This window comes from Pelophylax lessonae, assembly GCF_965119305.1.
Source record: "Pelophylax lessonae genome assembly, chromosome: 4".
In the NCBI taxonomy this organism is placed as follows: domain Eukaryota; kingdom Metazoa; phylum Chordata; class Amphibia; order Anura; family Ranidae; genus Pelophylax; species Pelophylax lessonae.
In genome coordinates, this window is record NC_138771.1 from 59,033,289 (window position 1) to 59,051,429 (window position 18,141).

The 18,141-nt window shown below is 44.2% G+C and overlaps 1 protein-coding gene across 1 annotated transcript in view; it reads right to left on the bottom strand.

Moving 5' to 3' along the window:
- The window catches only part of CIB1 (calcium and integrin binding 1), a 43,988-nt gene that overhangs the window by 24,396 nt on the left and 1,451 nt on the right, over positions 1-18,141 (bottom strand). The window contains exons 2-3 of the mRNA XM_082256182.1: positions 13,039-13,073; positions 6,968-7,070 (exon numbers count right to left, since the gene is read on the bottom strand). Coding sequence (XP_082112308.1) covers positions 6,968-7,070; positions 13,039-13,073 — 138 coding nt within the window. The remainder of the gene's footprint in view (positions 1-6,967; positions 7,071-13,038; positions 13,074-18,141) is intronic.

Consider the following 18,141-nt stretch of genomic DNA (forward strand, 5'->3'; position numbering starts at 1 on the left):
CTAAGGACATCTTGGAGGCATATTTTAGCCCACTCAACCTCAGACATCCATGACACCCAGGATTCATTGGAACTACCTAATACCAGAATTGATAACCCTGTCACAAGGGACTGCAGAGGGGTGAGTGCAATACCTAGTGGGGGGCCATGGGTATAGGCACGAAAGTCACCCACACCCTTATTGTTTAAAAAGCTAACACTGGATTAATCCACTTGCACTATTCATTTTACACCAGTGGGAGGGAACTCCCCATTTATGTTATTTCAATAACATTTTATGTTTTATTTAGAGATTTTTTTCTACCTTTTTGAGAGCACTGCTTTTTCATACACCCATACAACAATAAATTAGCACTCTCAACACCGGTACTCCCTCCGAGGAGGGTTATCATTGAAAAAAACACTATAAGCACCTTATAAGTCAATAAAGTTTTAACCACCACTGTTTATTTATTTAAATTTATAGCCTTTGGCTACACTTACTCTGAGCATATGCCCAATCAACAATTCACTTGGCACGTGCACTTTATAAAATATAATCAGGTATCATTATCCTCTCATAAAATCCTTATTGCAAGATAATAGTACTGAGGAAATACCCGGATTTGAACTTATTGAAATTATGTTGAACAAGTTGGCTTTTCAACTAAAAATTCCCCTTAACAGGTAGCGCCATAAACCAACACCTTTTCTCGTCTATCGGTTCACACCATGCAGGCACGATGGCGCATGCACACATTTTTACGCATTTCTGCGCATCTTGCTAAGAGTAGCCCATTCATTTCAAGGGGCTGCAATACATGCAAGAAAATCGTAAAAGAATTCCCTAAACTTTTTTTTTATTTTATTACCATGTGTTTTGAAGCTTACTAACAAGCGTGCATTAGCAAGATGCGTGGGGGTGCCATTACTAACTAAAAGGAAAATGTTTATTTTATTTTTTTAGTTATGGATGGGCAGAGTGTGGACAGATTAGAACCCAATCAGTTTTATTGATACCTGCTGCTTACCATCATCATCAAAAGTGAAAGTAAAAAAAAAAAAGAAAAAAAAAAAGAAAAAAAAAAAAATTCCAAAGTTTGCGTTCTCCCTAGAACAGCAATAGAGGGGAAATCTTCCAATGGGGACACTAGTGGCGCTTTTCCACTGCATGGAACCCAATGGTTCGGCTCGCTTTTGTGCTTTTCCACTGCTGGTACCGCATGGTATAGTGTAGGAACGGTTCGGTACGGTATGGCAGCGCTTTTCCACTGCATGGAACCAAACGGTACGTCTCTCAAAAACAGTACCACCTCGATTGTGGTTCCAAGAGGTACCATACCGGTACCATATCCCACAATCCTTTGCATGCAGTCACTACTAGCCACTGATTGGTCGGAGAATCCCACCCACCCCGTTGTTATCCCACCCACTTAACTTTAGTACTACTTTAGTGGGAAAGCAAACCGTACCGTACCGAACCGTTCCAACACCGTACCATGCGGTACCAGCAGTGGAAAAGCAAACCGGGCCAAGCAGGGCCGAGTAGAGCCGAGCCGGTACTTGCAGTGGAAAAGTGACATAATTCTGGTGATCTGGGAGGCCCCAATGAATTTCCTTAATTTGCAGGGATTTCCTCTCACTTCCCGTTTGGTTATGGGAAAGGAAGTGAAGGGAATTCTAGCCAACGGGACAAGGATGTAAAAAATAATCTCTACATGTGTTATAACCCATGCATTATATATAACAAATTATATTTGCTTTATCCAAAATGAAAAAAATTGTTTTGCCTGTAGTTCTACTAAAGTGATACCCAAGTCTCAGTTTTTTTTTCTTTAAAAATAACAAACCTGTTAAAAAAAAAAAACTTACCTGCTCTGTGCAGTGTTTTTGCACAGAGCAGACCTGGTCCCCCCCCCCCCCTCTTTTCTCGGGTCCCTCGTCTGCACGCTCCTGGCCCCTCCCTTCTGCCAAGTGCCCTCCCCACAAGCAGCTTGCTATGGGGGCACCTGAGACGAGCCGCTGCTCTGTGTGTTCATTCAGACAAAAAGCCGTAATTTGGCCTGCCCCCCCCCCCCCCCCCCCCATTGGCTCACTGACTTTGGCAGCTGCAGGAGCCAATGGCATCGCACTGCCATCTCAGCAAAGGAGGAGAGAGAATCCTAGGCAGGCAAGACACTCCTGCATCATGTTCGATGGATGGAGATGGGCTCAGGGAGGCTGTTGCACACAGAAGGCTTTCTCATCTTAATGCACTGAATGTATTAAGATAAAAAAAAAAAAAACCTATCTTTACAACCACTTTAATGGCAGGGCTGCGCATTTTTATGCATTGCGGGAAAGCAGACAATTTTGTGTGCATTGCACAAGCGTGACTGTAACCTAAGAAATGCAGATGAATTCTGGAACACAGTTGGGATTACATTCCCACTAAAACTGTAGAGATGTGGAGGAAACCTCCATGTCCCTACACAGAAAAGTGAGAAGCAAATAGATTTCAGAAAGGATAAAATGGCCATAGTTCGGCATAAAACACACGGGAGATTTACCAAAACTGGTGCACACAAAATCTGGTACAGCTGTGCATAGTAACCAATTGGCTTCCAGGTTTTATTGTGAAAGCTTAATTAAACAAGCTAAAGTTGGAATCCGATTGGTTACTATGAACAGCTGCACCAGATTCTTTGTGCACCAGTTTAAGTAAAATCTCCCCCTTAGGCCTGATTCACGCAGGCTATAAGAGCAGTGGGAACGACCAGCTTTGACAAAGCATTTGCACAGCTTTAAGCAAGCTTTGTTGAAGCTTTTAAAAGTACCATTTACTGTAACTCCACTTTGTAAAAGTTAAACACAGAACCTAATGAGTGTTGAGTGACACTAAACAAGCTGCTAGCAGGCTTCACCAAGCTCTCAGAAATCTTTACAAGCTTCAGGTAGTGCTGAAGTCTGCTAGCAGCTTGCTTAAAGTGGCAATCAGCACTCCCAACATTTATAAAGTGGAGTTGAATGGTACTTTAAAAGCTTCAACAAAGCTTGCTGAAAGCTCTGCAAATACTTTGTCAAAGCTTGGCGTTCACACTGCTCTTATAAAAACTGAAGCCCGTGTGAAAAAATTGGATTTTTGACTTACCGTAAAATCCATTTCTCTGATGTTCATTCACCGACACAGCTCCTGATCTTCTTAACCATTGGGTTATACTGCCCCATACAGGAGTAGGACACGGCAGGAAAAAAAGTCTGGCTACATCTATGGGCAGTCCCAGGGGGTATACTCCCTCTCTCTGCTATAGATACTCAGTTTTGTTACAAGCAATTACAACTCCACAGAGGGGTGGGTGCAGTGTCCATCAATGAACATCTGAGAAACGGATTTTACATTAAGTCAAAAATCCCAATTTTCTTTTTTGTTTATTGACGGACACAGCTCCTTATATTCTTAACCATTGGGATGCCCCAAAGCAGTGTTAAACATGAGGGGTAGGAATAGCGAAACATAAATTCCCAAGGCTAAACTTTAGCCAACCAGGTGCTCAACCAAAACAACTGGAGCCCACCTGAAAAAACAATACACCCTCAAAGAGGACCAGGTCCTCTAAACAGCAGCCTGCAAAACCTTGCGGCCAAAAAAAGCATCCACAGATGTCTACACATCCACTTTATAAAACTTTGTGAAAGTGTGCACGGACGACCACGTGGCCACCTTGCAACCAACGTCACTGACGCCTGATGATGGAGGGCCCAGGAGGCACTAAACGCCCGAATAGAGTGTGCCTTGACAGGGAAAGGAGGAGCCTGACCCCTGATGGAATAGGCCTGAATCACCGTCTGTCTGAACCATCTGGAAATGGTCAGAGGAAGCGAACAACCCTTTCCAAGGTCCATCTGGGAGCACAAATAGTGAGTCTGACTTCCTAAAAGACTCCATAGCTGCCAGATACACCCCAATTGCCCGAACCACATACAAGGCATGCAAAGCCATTTCCTTCGGATGTTTTGGCCTGGGATACAGAGAAGGCAACACAATGTCTTCATTCAAATGAAAATCAGAAAACCTTTGGAAGGAACAACGGACAGGGGGCGAAGAATCAGCTTATCTCTCTGAACAAACTACCAAGTAAGGTGAACGACAGGATAACGCCACCAAATTCCGACACCCTGCACGCAGAGGTGATAGCCACCAAAAAGGCCACCTTCTGGGACAGCATAAGCAGGGGAATCCCCTGAAGGTTCTTAAAAAAGGAGGCTTCTGGGAGGACAGAGTACCAAATTGAGGTCCCAAGGTGGCAACGGAGACCGCACTGGAGGAGGCAAGTGTCGAACTCCCTGAAGAAAAGTAGGGGAGTGTGTGGCCAAGGGCCGTTGAAAGAAAACCGCCAAGGCCGACACCTGGCCCTTGATAGTACTCCAGGCCAGTTTCTGTTCAACCCCTCCGTTGAAGGTCAAGATCCGTGCCACCAAAAAAAAGCGAGGATGAACCCCAAGAGACTCACACCATGCAATGTACGTCTTCCACGTACGATGGTAGATCTTCCTAGAAGTAGATTTCCTAGCTTTTAACAGCGTTGGGTTTACCGACTCAGACAAACCTCTATCCTTCAGCACCTGGCGTTCAACAGCCAAGCTGTCAAAGCCAGCGACTGTAAAGCAGGATGGAAGACTGGCCCTTGGGACAGCAGATCCTTCCTGAGAAGAAGCTTCCAAGGAACATTAGCGACCACCAGATCGGTGTACCAAGCCCAGCGAGGCCAGTTCGGGGGCCACTAAGATGACTGGGGTTCCTTCCGCCTTGATCCTGCATAGAAGTCTTGGCAGAAGCTTGAGAGGAGGGAAGGCGTAAATCAGACGATACAGAGCACACGGGGCCACCAGCGCGTCTGTGGCATCCGCCAGAGGATCCCATGACTGTGCCACAAACCTCTGCACCTTTCTGTTGAGCCAAGATGGCAACAGATCCACCTCAGGGACTCCCCACTAGAGACAACTGATGAAACACCACCGGATAAAAGGGACCACTCCCTTTGGTCCAACGCAGTCTGATCACTCTGGAGTTTCAGGACATTGATCGGTAGTCTGAAATCTGCCAGTGTCCGGACCCCCTGAGCAGAATTTTTGTCGAGGATGCCTCCCAACCCAGACAGGCTGGCATCCGTGATAACCACTGTCCAATACAAGGGGAGGAAGGGTTTTCCCAGCCCGAAGCGCCGGAGAATAAAGCCACCATATCAGGGACTCTCGTTCCCCAGCTCAGCCGATCAGATTGTCTAGAGACTGTGGATTCTTGTCCCATTTGCCCAGAATCTCCCTTTGCAGGGACCTCGTATGGAACCGCCTTGAAGGTAGACACCATCAGGCCCAGCACTTGAATGCAAGTCCAGAGGGATGACCATCTGCTGGACAGCAGGAGACAATTGCAGCCTGCAGTTTCTGGAGTCTGTCAGAGGAAGGAGCACTCTGGCTAAGGCCGAGTCCAAAGTCAGACCCAGCTAGTCCAGCTTTGTGGGATGGAATCCGCAGACTTATAAAAATCCAAAATCCAGCCGAACTCCTTCAGAGTTTGTATGGTAATCTCCAGGTTTTCCACCAGAGCAGTCGGAGACTCCGCTCACAGAAGGAGGTCATCCAAAATGCCCAGTACCATAATCCCCCGCTGGTGTAACAATGCTAGCACCAGGGCCAACACTTTTGCGAAGACTTGGAGGAGAGGAGGCGAAACCAAACGGTAACGCCACAAACTGGTAATGCTCCTCTCCCACAACAAAGCAGAGGAATCACTGTTGACCGGCACTTACTGGAATGTGAAGGTAAGCTTGACGTTAATACAGGCAAGAAAATCCCCCCGATGAAGGGATGCCAGCACCGTACGAATGGACTCCATTCTGAACTTCTGCACCTCAGTGCCGAACCAGCTATAGTGTAAATATTGCGGACCACAGCCTCCGCCTTCCTGTCAGCCGGGTCCCTAAAGGCCCCCATCCCCTTTGTCAGCACAGCACCCTGCCCCCACCCCAGGAGGTGGACCAAACCACCCCAAAGCCCCAGCATAGTGAAGGAGGGGGGGGCGGAGGCGAGGTGGCCCACCAGACTGATGAGGGGGAGTGCCAAACAGGAAGGAGGGGAACCCAGGGGTCCGACCATCCCATGGAGGGGCCCAAGTCCACCCCAAAACCCTCCAGGGGGAGAGGGGGGGGACAGTTACCTACTATACCAGGAACCAGACGGGCACCACGCCAGACAGAACCTCCTCTCTATCGAAACAGGGGGGCTGTCGGCCAGGAGGAATGCTGTGACTCGGACCGAGACCCGGTTGTATGCAACGTCGCGAGGAGTTTAACTCGCAGACCAGCCCCCATTCGGTGGGGCTAGATCACAGCTGACCTAGAGTGGTGCTGAGGTCAGTGCACGCTTGCTGGCCAGACTGCGGTGACCACTGGATCTAGATTATCCAGCCTGTTGCCCAGTCCGGCAGTTGTATGTAAATCTCACAGTTAAAAACCTGAGATCCCAGCAAGGAACTAGGTACTTGCTCCTGACTAGTCAGTTTCCTGAGCACCTATAGCAGAGAAAGGGAGTATATCCCCTGGGACTGCCCATAGGAGTAGCCAGACTTTTTTCTGCCTAGTTTCCTACTCCTGTAGGGGATAGTATAACCCAAAGGTTAAGAAGATCAGAAGCTGTGTCTGTCAATGAACGAAAGAGAAAGGCCTCATTTTTCCTGTGGCTGGGCAGGTGCATGTGGGGCTTACAGCTGGCCATAGAAGTAAATGGCTGTATACAATTATACTTGTGTGATAGCAGATGCTTCCCTGCATCAGTGTTTTACGATGTATTTTATTGAATGGTATGTTCGGGAAATCATCCCGTACGCACAATGCAGGTAAATGACGATGCAGAGAAGTATCAGCGTTTACATGCGCACGGGGGTGTATTGGAAAAAGGTCAGGACATTGTGGCCAACACAGACCACCCCTGCCAAAAATAAATACAATTACCTTTAATTCAGGCAGAGTCAGAAATTTTTCCTTCGGCACCCGCATTGAATTGATGTCGTGCCGGTTTTCTTTCTGTAACAGTTCACTAAAGCGTTTATAAGCCCTAAAAGGGAAGTAAAGAAAAGGATTACATTAAATTCATATTCTGTGTGTGTGGCACTACAAATCCCAGCAGGCAGATACATTGCAACACAAGATAAACAGCTAAATAAATCCCACAAATCAATACAGCTTAAAAATTATTAACCACTTCTGGACTAGAAGATTTTCCCCCTAATGACCAGGCCATTGTTTGCGATTCGGCACTGCGTTACTTTAACTGACTTTAACTTAATTGAGCGGTCGTGCGACGCTGTACCCAAATAAAATTGATGTCCTTTTTTTCCCACAAATAGAGCTTTCTTTTGGTGGTATTTGATCACCTGTGCGATTTTTATTTTTTTGCGCTATAAAACAAAAAAAAAAAAAAAAAAAAAAAAAAAGAGTGACAATACTGAAAACAAAAAAAATAAATAATATTTTTCACTTTCTGCTATATAACATTCTCAAAAAAATCAATATTTTAACATTTTAAGCCAATTTGTTTTCTGCTACATATTTTTGGTAAAAAAAAAAAAAAAAAAAAAGTTATCACGTCTACTAACTACGGGAAAGATTTATTTCTTTTATGGTTTATGTGGAGCGACGTCTTGAGAATCACCAAGGATCCATTATTCCCTATATCCTGTGCAGTGGTGCATATTCCAAAGCATGATCAGCCCTATCCATGAGAGTGGAGGGCAAAAAGTGGGGGTGAGTGTTCTAGCTGAGGGGAGTGGAGCACAAAGGTGGCGGACACTTTGTTGGTGTGTTTCTGTTCAGCTTACACTGGAATCTCACTGGATCACCACATATCACTATTCTCCTACTATTGGACTTTTAGTTTTCCTACTATTGGACTTTTAGTTATTCATTGATTTATTCATGTGTGTTTCACTGGAATTTTTACAATGATCTTTTTCACTTGATTTATTGTCCACTAATTAATATTGTGATTGGATTTTCAGCGATTATTTGAACACACATATATTTATTGATTTCATGGTTTGTTTATTTTGTTCACATATATTGTGTGCACTTTTCTGAGTGGAGCGCTGCTAGGTGGGATTATTTTTCACTTTTTTGGTATATTGTTTGTTTTTAAGCAGCAGCACAATCATTTAAATATTTTTTCTGATGCAGGATCAGCTCAGGAGCGCAGGAGCCTGCTAAATATATATAACACCGTCTGGCGTTCTAAAGGCATTAATGACACATTTCATTTCCTGAGTACCTATCACATTTTTTGAAGGCCCTGGACAATTTTTTAGCCATGTGGACAGATGAGCGCAGATGACTCCTGGGACAGATGATGTTCACTGAGACAGATGTGGCAGATGTTCACTGGGACAGATGTGGCAGAGGATTACAGCCAGATGTGCGCCAGATGATCATGGACAGATGCGGCAGATGTTCCCTGGGACAGATAATTTTACTGGGACAGATGTGGGACAGGTGTTTTGCAGACACTAGCTGGGTGATCAGTGAATAAAAAAAATCAGTAAAGTGCTGTAAACACACTGATCCCTGGCTGGCAGCACAGATCTGCTCTCTTTCTGCTCACTGACAGGCTCTGTGTGAGAAGAAGCAGGGGCGATCACCGCTACAATGGCCATGTTTACATTACAGCCGTCATGTGATCAGGAGGGCCAATCACAGAACCCTCCTGCCGAGCAGTGTTACGCTGTATCTGGGGGACACAGGCACACCGTGATCATGCAGCTGCACAATCTCTCTCCCTCTGAAGGACGTTCAGGAACATCCACTCAGAAGGAGGAAGCTCCCACCTGGCAGTGGCCTGGTGGGAGGTGGTTAAAGGCACCTTTTTTTTATTATAAAAATAACAAAACATGTACTTACCTGCTCTGTGCAACAATTCTGCACGCAATGGCCCCAAACCACCTGTTCTGGGGTCCCCTGCCTGTGCTCTTGGTTCCTTCTCTTCTGTGTCTGCCCCCATAGCAAGCACTTTAACATGGGACCCGAGAAGAGGAGGATCCGGGCTGCTTTACAATTACTTTAGGCAGACAATTTAGACTTTGTACAGTAGAGGAGTTTACACAATTCATACTAGGGAAGTAATAAAGCACAGTCCTAAAAAGGAGAGCAACAACATGCTAAGTTCTAGGTCACCCATGCTATTAAGCCATTTGTTTTATACTTATTTTGTTTTCAAATCTGCTTTTAAAGCAGAACTCCGGGCAGACAAGAGAAAAAAAAAAAAAAAAACAGGTTAGATTTCATTAACCACTTCAGCTCTGAAATATTTACTCTCCCCTTCATGACCACGCCATTTTTTTGCGGTACAGCACTGCGCTACTTTAACTGACAATTGTGCAACACTGTACCCAAATAAAATGTATTTTTTTTCCCCCCTACAAAATAGAACTTTCTTGAATATGTAGCAGAATACAGATTGACCTAAATTGAGGAAGAAATGTGATTTTGTATTTTTTTTTTACATTTTGTATTGGATATGTTTTTAGAGCAGAAAGTAAAAACAAAAAAAAGTATGTATGTATGTATGTATGTATGTATGTATGTATGTATGTATGTATTCCCCCCCCCCCCCCCCCCCAAGAACAATCACACAAGGAAATTCCCCAACAGTATTTCTTACCAAGAAGTACAATTAATGATTTACCAGTCCTCCCTCCATCCCACACTGTCTACTCTACCCTCCCTCTGACACGCACACAAAAATCTATTGCATCAAAAATTGATGGATGAAGGCTGAAATAAGCCACAGGATCTCCTCTCATCCATTTACAGGACATTTTGTGTTCAATGGAAGAATGCAATAGGTTTTGTAAATGGATGTGGTGAAGATCGAACGACCCGCTATTATCATTGTACTCAGAACTACACTCACAGGCCACTTTATTTAGGTACACCTTGCTAGTACTGTGTTGAACCCCTTTTTGCCTTCAGAACTGCCTTAATTATTCGTAGCATAGATTCAACAAGGTGTTGCAAACATTCCTCAGAGATTTTGGTCCATAGTGACATGATAGCATCACACAGTTGCTGCAGATTTGTCGGCTGCACATCCATGATGCGAATCTCTCGTTCCACCACATCCCAAAGGTGCTCTATTAGATGAGATGTGGTGAGTGTGGAGGCCATTGGAGTGCAGTGACCTCATTGTCATGTTCAAGAAACCAGTGGTGAGATGATTGGAGCTTTGTGACATGGTGCATTATCCTGCTGGAAGGAGCCATCAGAAGATGGGGACACTGTAGTCATAAAGGGATGGACATGGTCAGCAACAATACTCAGGTAGGCCGTGGTATTTAAACAATGCTCAATTGGTACTAAGGGGCCCAAAGTATGCCAAGAAAATATCCCCCACACCATTACACCACCACCAGCCTGAACCTGTGAAACAAGGCAGGATGGATCCATGCTTTCATGTTGTTTTTTGCCAAATTCTGACCCTACAATCGGAATATCGCAGCTGAAATGGAGACCCCTCAGACCAGGCAATGTTTTTCCAATCTTCTATTGTCCAATTTTGGTGAGCCTGTGCCAATTCTAGCCTCAGTTTCCTGTTCGTACCCGACAGGAGTGACACCCGGTGTGGTCTTCTGCTTCTGTAACCCATCTGTCTTAAGGCTCAATGTGATGTGCGTTCAGAGATGTTATTCTGCATACCTTGGTTGTAACGAGTGATTATCTCAGTTACTGTTGCCATTCTATCATCTCAAACCAGTCTGCCCATTCTCCTCTGACCTCAACACAGCATTTTCCTCCACACAACTGCGGCTCACTGGATATTTTCTGATTTTCCGACCTTTCTCTGTAAATCCTAGAGATGGTTGTGTGTGAAAATCCCAATCGATCACCAGTTTTTGAAATACTCAGATCAGCCCGTCTGGCACCAAAAACCATGCCACGCTCAAAGTCAGTTAAAACCGCTTTCTTCCTCATTCCGATTCTCTGTTTGAACTTTAGCAAGTCGTCTTCACCACCTCTACATGCCTTAATGCATTGAGCTGCTGCCATGTGATTGACTGATTAGCAATTTGTGTTACCAAACAACTAAATAGAGTATCTAATAAAGTGGCAGGAGAGTGTATATGGCTATCCACATTCAGCTATCACTGTTGCAGCTCTAAAAAGTGATCCGCAGTCTGATCACTTTTCAGAAATGTTTGTACACAGATGGTGAAGAAGCAGTCAGTTGCCTTTTCATCACTTGTCAAAATGCCTCTAAAAAGTGCAGCAGGAACTGGTGACACAGCCAGGGTCTAACAGGTCCCCAAGGGAATGTCATATCACCATTGAATGTGCCATATGTAACCTTGCTTAGTTTGTCATTATACAATGACAAACCATGCCTGGTCATGTATGGCCCATAACCTGTATGAGACCTGGTGCTATGCACTACTGCTCAATGACAAGCGCTAGATCACACACTGTATAAAACCTGATGCCCAATACTGAACAATAGTACACAATGCCAGGTCTATGCCTGAATCCCAGGCATACGCTGTACAAGACCTTGCACAGCTTGTACCCAATAAAGCAACATCATGTATGGTGCATGCATGAGATAAAGCGCAAACATCATTGGTGGGCCGGCACAGAAAAAGGAAGAAGAAACTTAGTACACTTAGGGGTGGATTTACCTTTGTTGCCAGCGGTTTAGACATTAACCACTTGACGTCTGCTCACATTGCTGCTACTGCGGCAATGTGGCTTGTTATCGCCCAGCAACGTAGACCTAAGTCGCTGGACTCCTCCCCCTGTAGGCGGCGCGCAAGCGCCGCCGGAGGCGCGCTCCCGCTGTTTTCAGTCACAGCGGGAGTCGGGCCAGGGGAGGAGCGGCGGCGATCGCCGCTGCTCTTCCCCGATTGTCGGGGAATCGAGTGTGGAGATCCGCCCGCTCTGTTTACACAAGTGTCTCCTATGTGACAGGCAGGGACAGATAGCATGGTTCAGCATAGCTGAACATCCGATCTGTCCCTGACTCACTCAGTCACCTCCCCCCCACACACGTTAGTAAGCACCAGGCATACATTAACCCCTCCCACTCCCAATAAAATTAACCCCTTCCCTGCCAGTGTCATTTTTACAGTAACAGTGCATATATATAGCACTGATTACTGCAGTAATGTTACTGGTACCCCCAAAAGTGTCAAAAATGTCAGTCAAGGGTCCGATCTGTCCGCTGCAATGTCGCAGTCCCGCAAAAAAAAAAAAAAAAACACACCAAAAATGACAGAAATCTTTCCCTTAGTTAGTAAACGCAATAACTTTTGCGCAAACCAATCAAAATACGCTTATTGTGATTTTTTTTTTTTTACCAAACATAGGTAGCAGAAAACAAATTGGCCAAAAATTTTTAAAAAAAATTAGATTTTTACATTTTTTTGGGGGGGAATTTCATATAAAAAAAAAAATGTGAAAAATATTGTTATTTTTTCAAAATAAACGCTCTTTTTTTGTTTATAGCGCAAAAAGTAAAAAAAAAAAAAAAATCGCACAGGTGATCAAATACTACCAAAAGAAAGCTCTGTTTGTGGGAAAAAAAAGGACGTAAATTTTGTTTGGGTACGGTGTCGCACGACTGCGCAATTGTCAGTTAAAGTCGCACAGTGCCGAATCGCAAAAAGTGGCCTGGACGTAAGACAGCAAAATCCTCCGGTGGTAAAGTGGTTAATGGCTGTGTGTTGAGTTATTTTGAGGGGACAGTAAATTTACACTGTTATACAAGCTGTACACTCACTACTTTACATTGCAGCAAAGTGTCATTTCTTCAGTGTTGTCACATGAAAAGATATAATAAAATATTTACAAAAATGTGAGGGGTGTACTCACTTTTGTAAGATACTGTGTGTTTTTTACATTAATATTTTATAGCTGTTGTCAGGTTTATATTGGAGGGAGGGAGGGGCGGTCTTTTTGAAATCTTGACTTATTCCCCAATTTTTAAAGCTGCAGATTTTTACATGATTAAAGAAAAGGATAAAGTGCAGATTGGTACTTACAGTAATATTTCCTGTTTTGTGAGGTACGTCAATTCCTAAACAAACACAAATCAAAACGGATTAATAAAATAATCTGAGTAAGTAACACAAAACATGTAAAAAGAGACAACCCCCTTTGGGTCGGTGGGACTTTAAAGGCAACTAGTAATTATCTCTCATAGTAAAGATTAATTTGAATAAAATACAATTTATTGAAAAGGGTGATTATAAGAAAAATCATCAAGGTAAATAATATTACATATATAACAGTATAAATAAACATGTAATACAATACAGTGTTACAGGTGCACAACAGAGTCCAACGCGTTTCGAAGTATTGTATAATACCAGAATCTTCCTCAGGGAATCTGTGTATAAAAGTAGTAACACAAAACATAAACCGTGCCGACGATCCCCAGGTGAGAACTCCAGACAAAACTTTAACTTTTTTCTCAAATAATGGAGTCCCCGGGCCTTATAAGCCTAGCACACACGGGCCGAATTTCAGCCGGTTCAAAGAAACCCGTGTGTATGGCTTCTATCGAAGACTCATGACCGAAAAAACAGTCTGCCAATCGAATCCCGTTCTCCTGTTCAGGCTTTACTCTCTATATAACTATTTGTTAGTTTTCTTGATGCCTCACTTCCACACATTATACCTTTTATCATTCTAGTTTACGCTAACAAATTATACACAGCTTTTTTGGAGGTATACAGGGATTTATTCTGCTAAAAAGATTATATATATATATTTTTTTTTATTTCCAACATTACAATACACACATGAAGTAACAACAATGTAAATAATTTGTTATTATAACATTAAAGGGATATTAGGCTACATTCACATGTGGGGCGCAGCAGATCACGGGCAGAATCCCCGCCATTCTGCCCGCAATCCGGAAATCATTGCAAATCGCAGGACGCCTGTGCAATGCCCGTGATTTGCATTGGCACCCCAAACGCTGTGCGATGTTGCCGCGATTTCCGCCTGCCGAATGGTGGTAATATCGCACAAACATGCCATTTCTTAAGGCTCCGTTCACATGTCAGCGTATGATCGCGGGCAGAACCGCCGCGGTTCCGCCCGCGATCCGGAGATTTATTGCAAATCGCGGGACGCCTAGCGTTGCCCGTTGATTTGCAATAGCCCCCCAAACGCCGAGCGATGTTGCCGCGATTTACGCCCGCCGAATCGCGGCAATATTAAAGGCTTTTTTTTTTTTTTTAAATAAACATGTCATCCTTACCTGCTCTATGCAGTTGGTTTTGCACAGAGCAGCCCCGATCCTTCACTTCTCGCGTCCATGGCTGGCATTCCAGACTCCTCCCTCCTGCCAAGTGCCCCGAGGAGAGCCGCGGCTCGGCCTCACCCTCTCACATTAGACCTGCTTATTAGGTTATGGTCTCTAGAGCAGTGTTTCTCAACCTTTTTTCAGTCAAGACACCCTTTAAAATTATAGACAAATCTCGATGCACCCCATTCTAAAAACGTAAAAAAATATTCAACACAGCAACATCCACACATAGAACACCAAACCTTAGAGGTGATTTATTCTTCCAAAGCAAATACACTTTTGCACGCTGGTACTGACTAGTATTCCAATGTTTCTCTTTTCCCTCAATTTCGCTCTATCAGTCGGCTAATGTCATCTCAGTGCTGAGGGAGAGGGTTCATTATGAAAACCCGTGGCTTTGTGTAACTAAAAGACAGGCTTGATCCACTTGCCCGCTTGTATACAATTTTTAATCAAATTTTAGGCATTTTGCCAAGGCACCCCTGAAGAAGCCTCAAGGATCCCCTGGAGAAGTCTCAAGGTATCCCCTGAAGAAGCCTCAAGGCACCCCCTGAAAAAGCCTCAAGGCACCCCCTGAAAAAGCCTCAAGGCACCCCCTGAAAAAGCCTCAAGGCACCCCCTGAAAAAGCCTCAAGGCACCCCCTGAAAAAGCCTCAAAGCATCCCCTGAAAAAGCCTCAAGGCATCCCCTGAAGAAGCCTCAAGGCATCCCCCTGAAGAAGCCTCAAGGCATCCCCTGAAGAAGCCTCAAGGCATCCCCTGAAGAAGCCTCAAGGCATCCCCTGAAGAAGCCTCAAGGCATCCCCTGAAGAAGCCTCAAGGCATCCCCTGAAGAAGCCTCAAGGCATCCCCTGAAGAAGCCTCAAGGCATCCCCTGAAGAAGCCTCAAGGCATCCCCTGAAGAAGCCTCAAGGCATCCCCTGAAGAAGCCTCAAGGCACCCCTGAAGAAGCCTCAAGGCACCCCTGAAGAAGCCTCAAGGCACCCCAGTGTGCCTGGACACCCTGGTTGAAAAAGGCTGATCTAGAAGTCCGGTCAGTGTCCCACATACAGAGGTAGAGGGGGGTCATCATGGAAGGAGGGTATTTTTGAGGGCGGTCCTTACTGAGAGTGTTTTTAGGACATAGTGTGAGATTTCAGTGGATTCTTTGTTTGGCACACACGTTATTTGGTGGACGGCACTTGTAAAGAAGATTCATTGTGTTTGTTGGATAAGAACTTTTGCACATGAATTGTTTATGTCACTTAGTGTTGGGAACCACTAACAGAGGAAATGTATTATACGGAATGTGTGGAAAGCACTGGAGAACTTTATGTGGCCATTATGTCATTTTATTTATTAATAACAGGCGTTTCAAGTTAGTTTTTTTTCCATTAGGTTTGTTTTTCAATACAATTTATTTTTTGATAGGATTTGCATAGCGTATTATTATAATAACACACGATTTATATAGCTGCATATTTGGTTACATACTTTTCTACCAGCTCATCTACCAGCGTCAGGGTGGATTTGAATTAAATCAAGTCGATTTTAATCACGATTTAAATAACTAGTAAAAAGGCTTGATTTAAAGCGGAGTTCCACCCTATTTTTGAACTCTGCATTTTCTACTAGATAGAAACATCTTAAAAAAAGAAAGTTATTTTTTTTTCACTTACTTGATTTTGTCTTAAAATTAACTTACCTTCCTTCCACTTCCTCCCTCTGCGGCCGCGGCCCCCGACGTCACTTCCTCCTTTGCATTGACTCCTGGGAGATGAGCGTCATCAATCCCAGGAGTCAATGCGCCTGCACCGGTGTCACTCGTCACTTCCGGTGCAGGAGCGTCATTCTTTGCCGATGGATTAGAACAGCTTCGGTATGACGCGCCTGCACCGGAAGTGATGAGTAGGGCATTCTGGGACACAGACATCCAGGAAGAGGACACCAAAGAGGACGCTCCGGCTTCAGCTGCCCACACCTGAGATGGCAGCGCTGGACATTTTCAAGGTAAGTATTTCATCCTGCAGGTAAGTTAAACAGGGGACAGTTCAGAGGCCATCGTTGCTTAACCACTTTACCCCCAGCCCTATTTCGGACACTTTTTGTTCACAAGATAAAACCAGTATTTTTTCCTAGAAAACTACTTAGAACCCCCAAACATTATATATATTTTTTTAGCAAAGACTCTGGAGAATAAAATGTCGGTCATTGCAAAAATTTTTGTCACGCGGTATTTGCGCAGCGGTCTTTAAAACGCCATTTTTTTTTAAAAAATTTGAAAAATCACATTTCACTAATTTTAAAAAATACTAAACAGTAAAGTTAGCCCATTTTTTTTGTATATTGTGAAAGAACATGTCACGCCGAGTAAATAGATACCCAACATGTTACGGTTTAAAATTGCGCCCCCCCGTGGGATGGCGACAAACTACGGTCAATAGAGATCTCAATCTGCGACGCTTTAAATTTAACGGTTACCAGTTTAGAGTTAGAGTGTAGCTCTTTTTTTTAAATTATTGCCCACGCTCTGGCGATCGCGGCGATACCTCACATGTGTGGTTTGAACAGCGATTTCATTTGCGGCTCGACTTGCGTATACGTTTTTTTTTGTGCGCGAGCTAACGGTGACGGCTAAATTTTTTTTTTTTTCCTATTTATTTTTTCTTTTTTTTAAACTTTATTACAGTTTTTTTAAAAAAAAAAAAATCTGATCACTTTTATTGCTGTCACAAGCAATGTAAACATCCCTTGTGACACCAATATGTAGTGACAGGTACACTTTATGGAGGGATCGAGGGTCTAAAAGACCGTAGACCCCTCCACTACACTTCCATGTATGCAAAACGCCGAAAACTGCATTTTTGCATACAGCCGTTTTTCAAATCTGCCGCCTTTTGCAGCACAGTAACCAGGAAGTGACGTCATGGACGCCGCCTCCGGGTTACGTCATCGGAGACCCGATCGATGCCGTTTCCGGCATTCATCGGGACTCCATCCAGCCGGCGGACGCGCCGGCTGGGTGCTCGGGGCTCCCGGTGGGACGGGAGCCCCGAGCAAAGCCCTCCGGGTAACGATCGAACGGCTCCCGAGCCGCATCGATCGTTACCGACGGAAAGCCGACCGTCGGCTTCAAACAACGGTACCGGGATGATGCCTCTAGCTAGAGGCATCATCCCGGTATAACCACTCAAAGTCAGCCGACGTAGATCTACGTGGCTGGTCGTTAAGTGGTTAAATGCACTAGCCCTGACTGTCCCGGGGGTATTTTTATCTAAAAAAAAATTTTTTTGCCTGGAACTCCGCATTAATTTAACTCCATTTAGTGCCGGTTCACATATATGCAATGCGGGAACCCTGGGAATCCACACACACAAATTATATATATATATATATATATATATATATAAATAAATGTATAAATAGAAGGCCTCCTGAAAACGCAAGCGCTAAACGCGGGTGGTTGCGTTTTTGCGTTTGAAACGCCGGGAAACACACATTCTGAACGCAAATAATTGCTTTCCAAAAAACGACACTGAACTCAACTGCCTGTAAACGACCCGGTGTACATGGACAGATAAGATAACATAGAGGAGGGTTCAGGGGCTTCTGAAAAAAACACCCAGCTGCTCCTAAACGGCCGTTTACAAGTTGCAGTGTACATGAGGCCTTATTCTAAGCAAAAAAAAAAAAATAGTGATTCTCATTTTCTCCAGAATTGTGCAGCTCTATTATTTATTGATCAGCGCAACCTCATCTTTTATATTTTACAAAAATATAAAATTGCATTACAATCCCAGCTGTCAAACACAAATCGCACCGCAAATTCACACTCCAATAACCCCCCA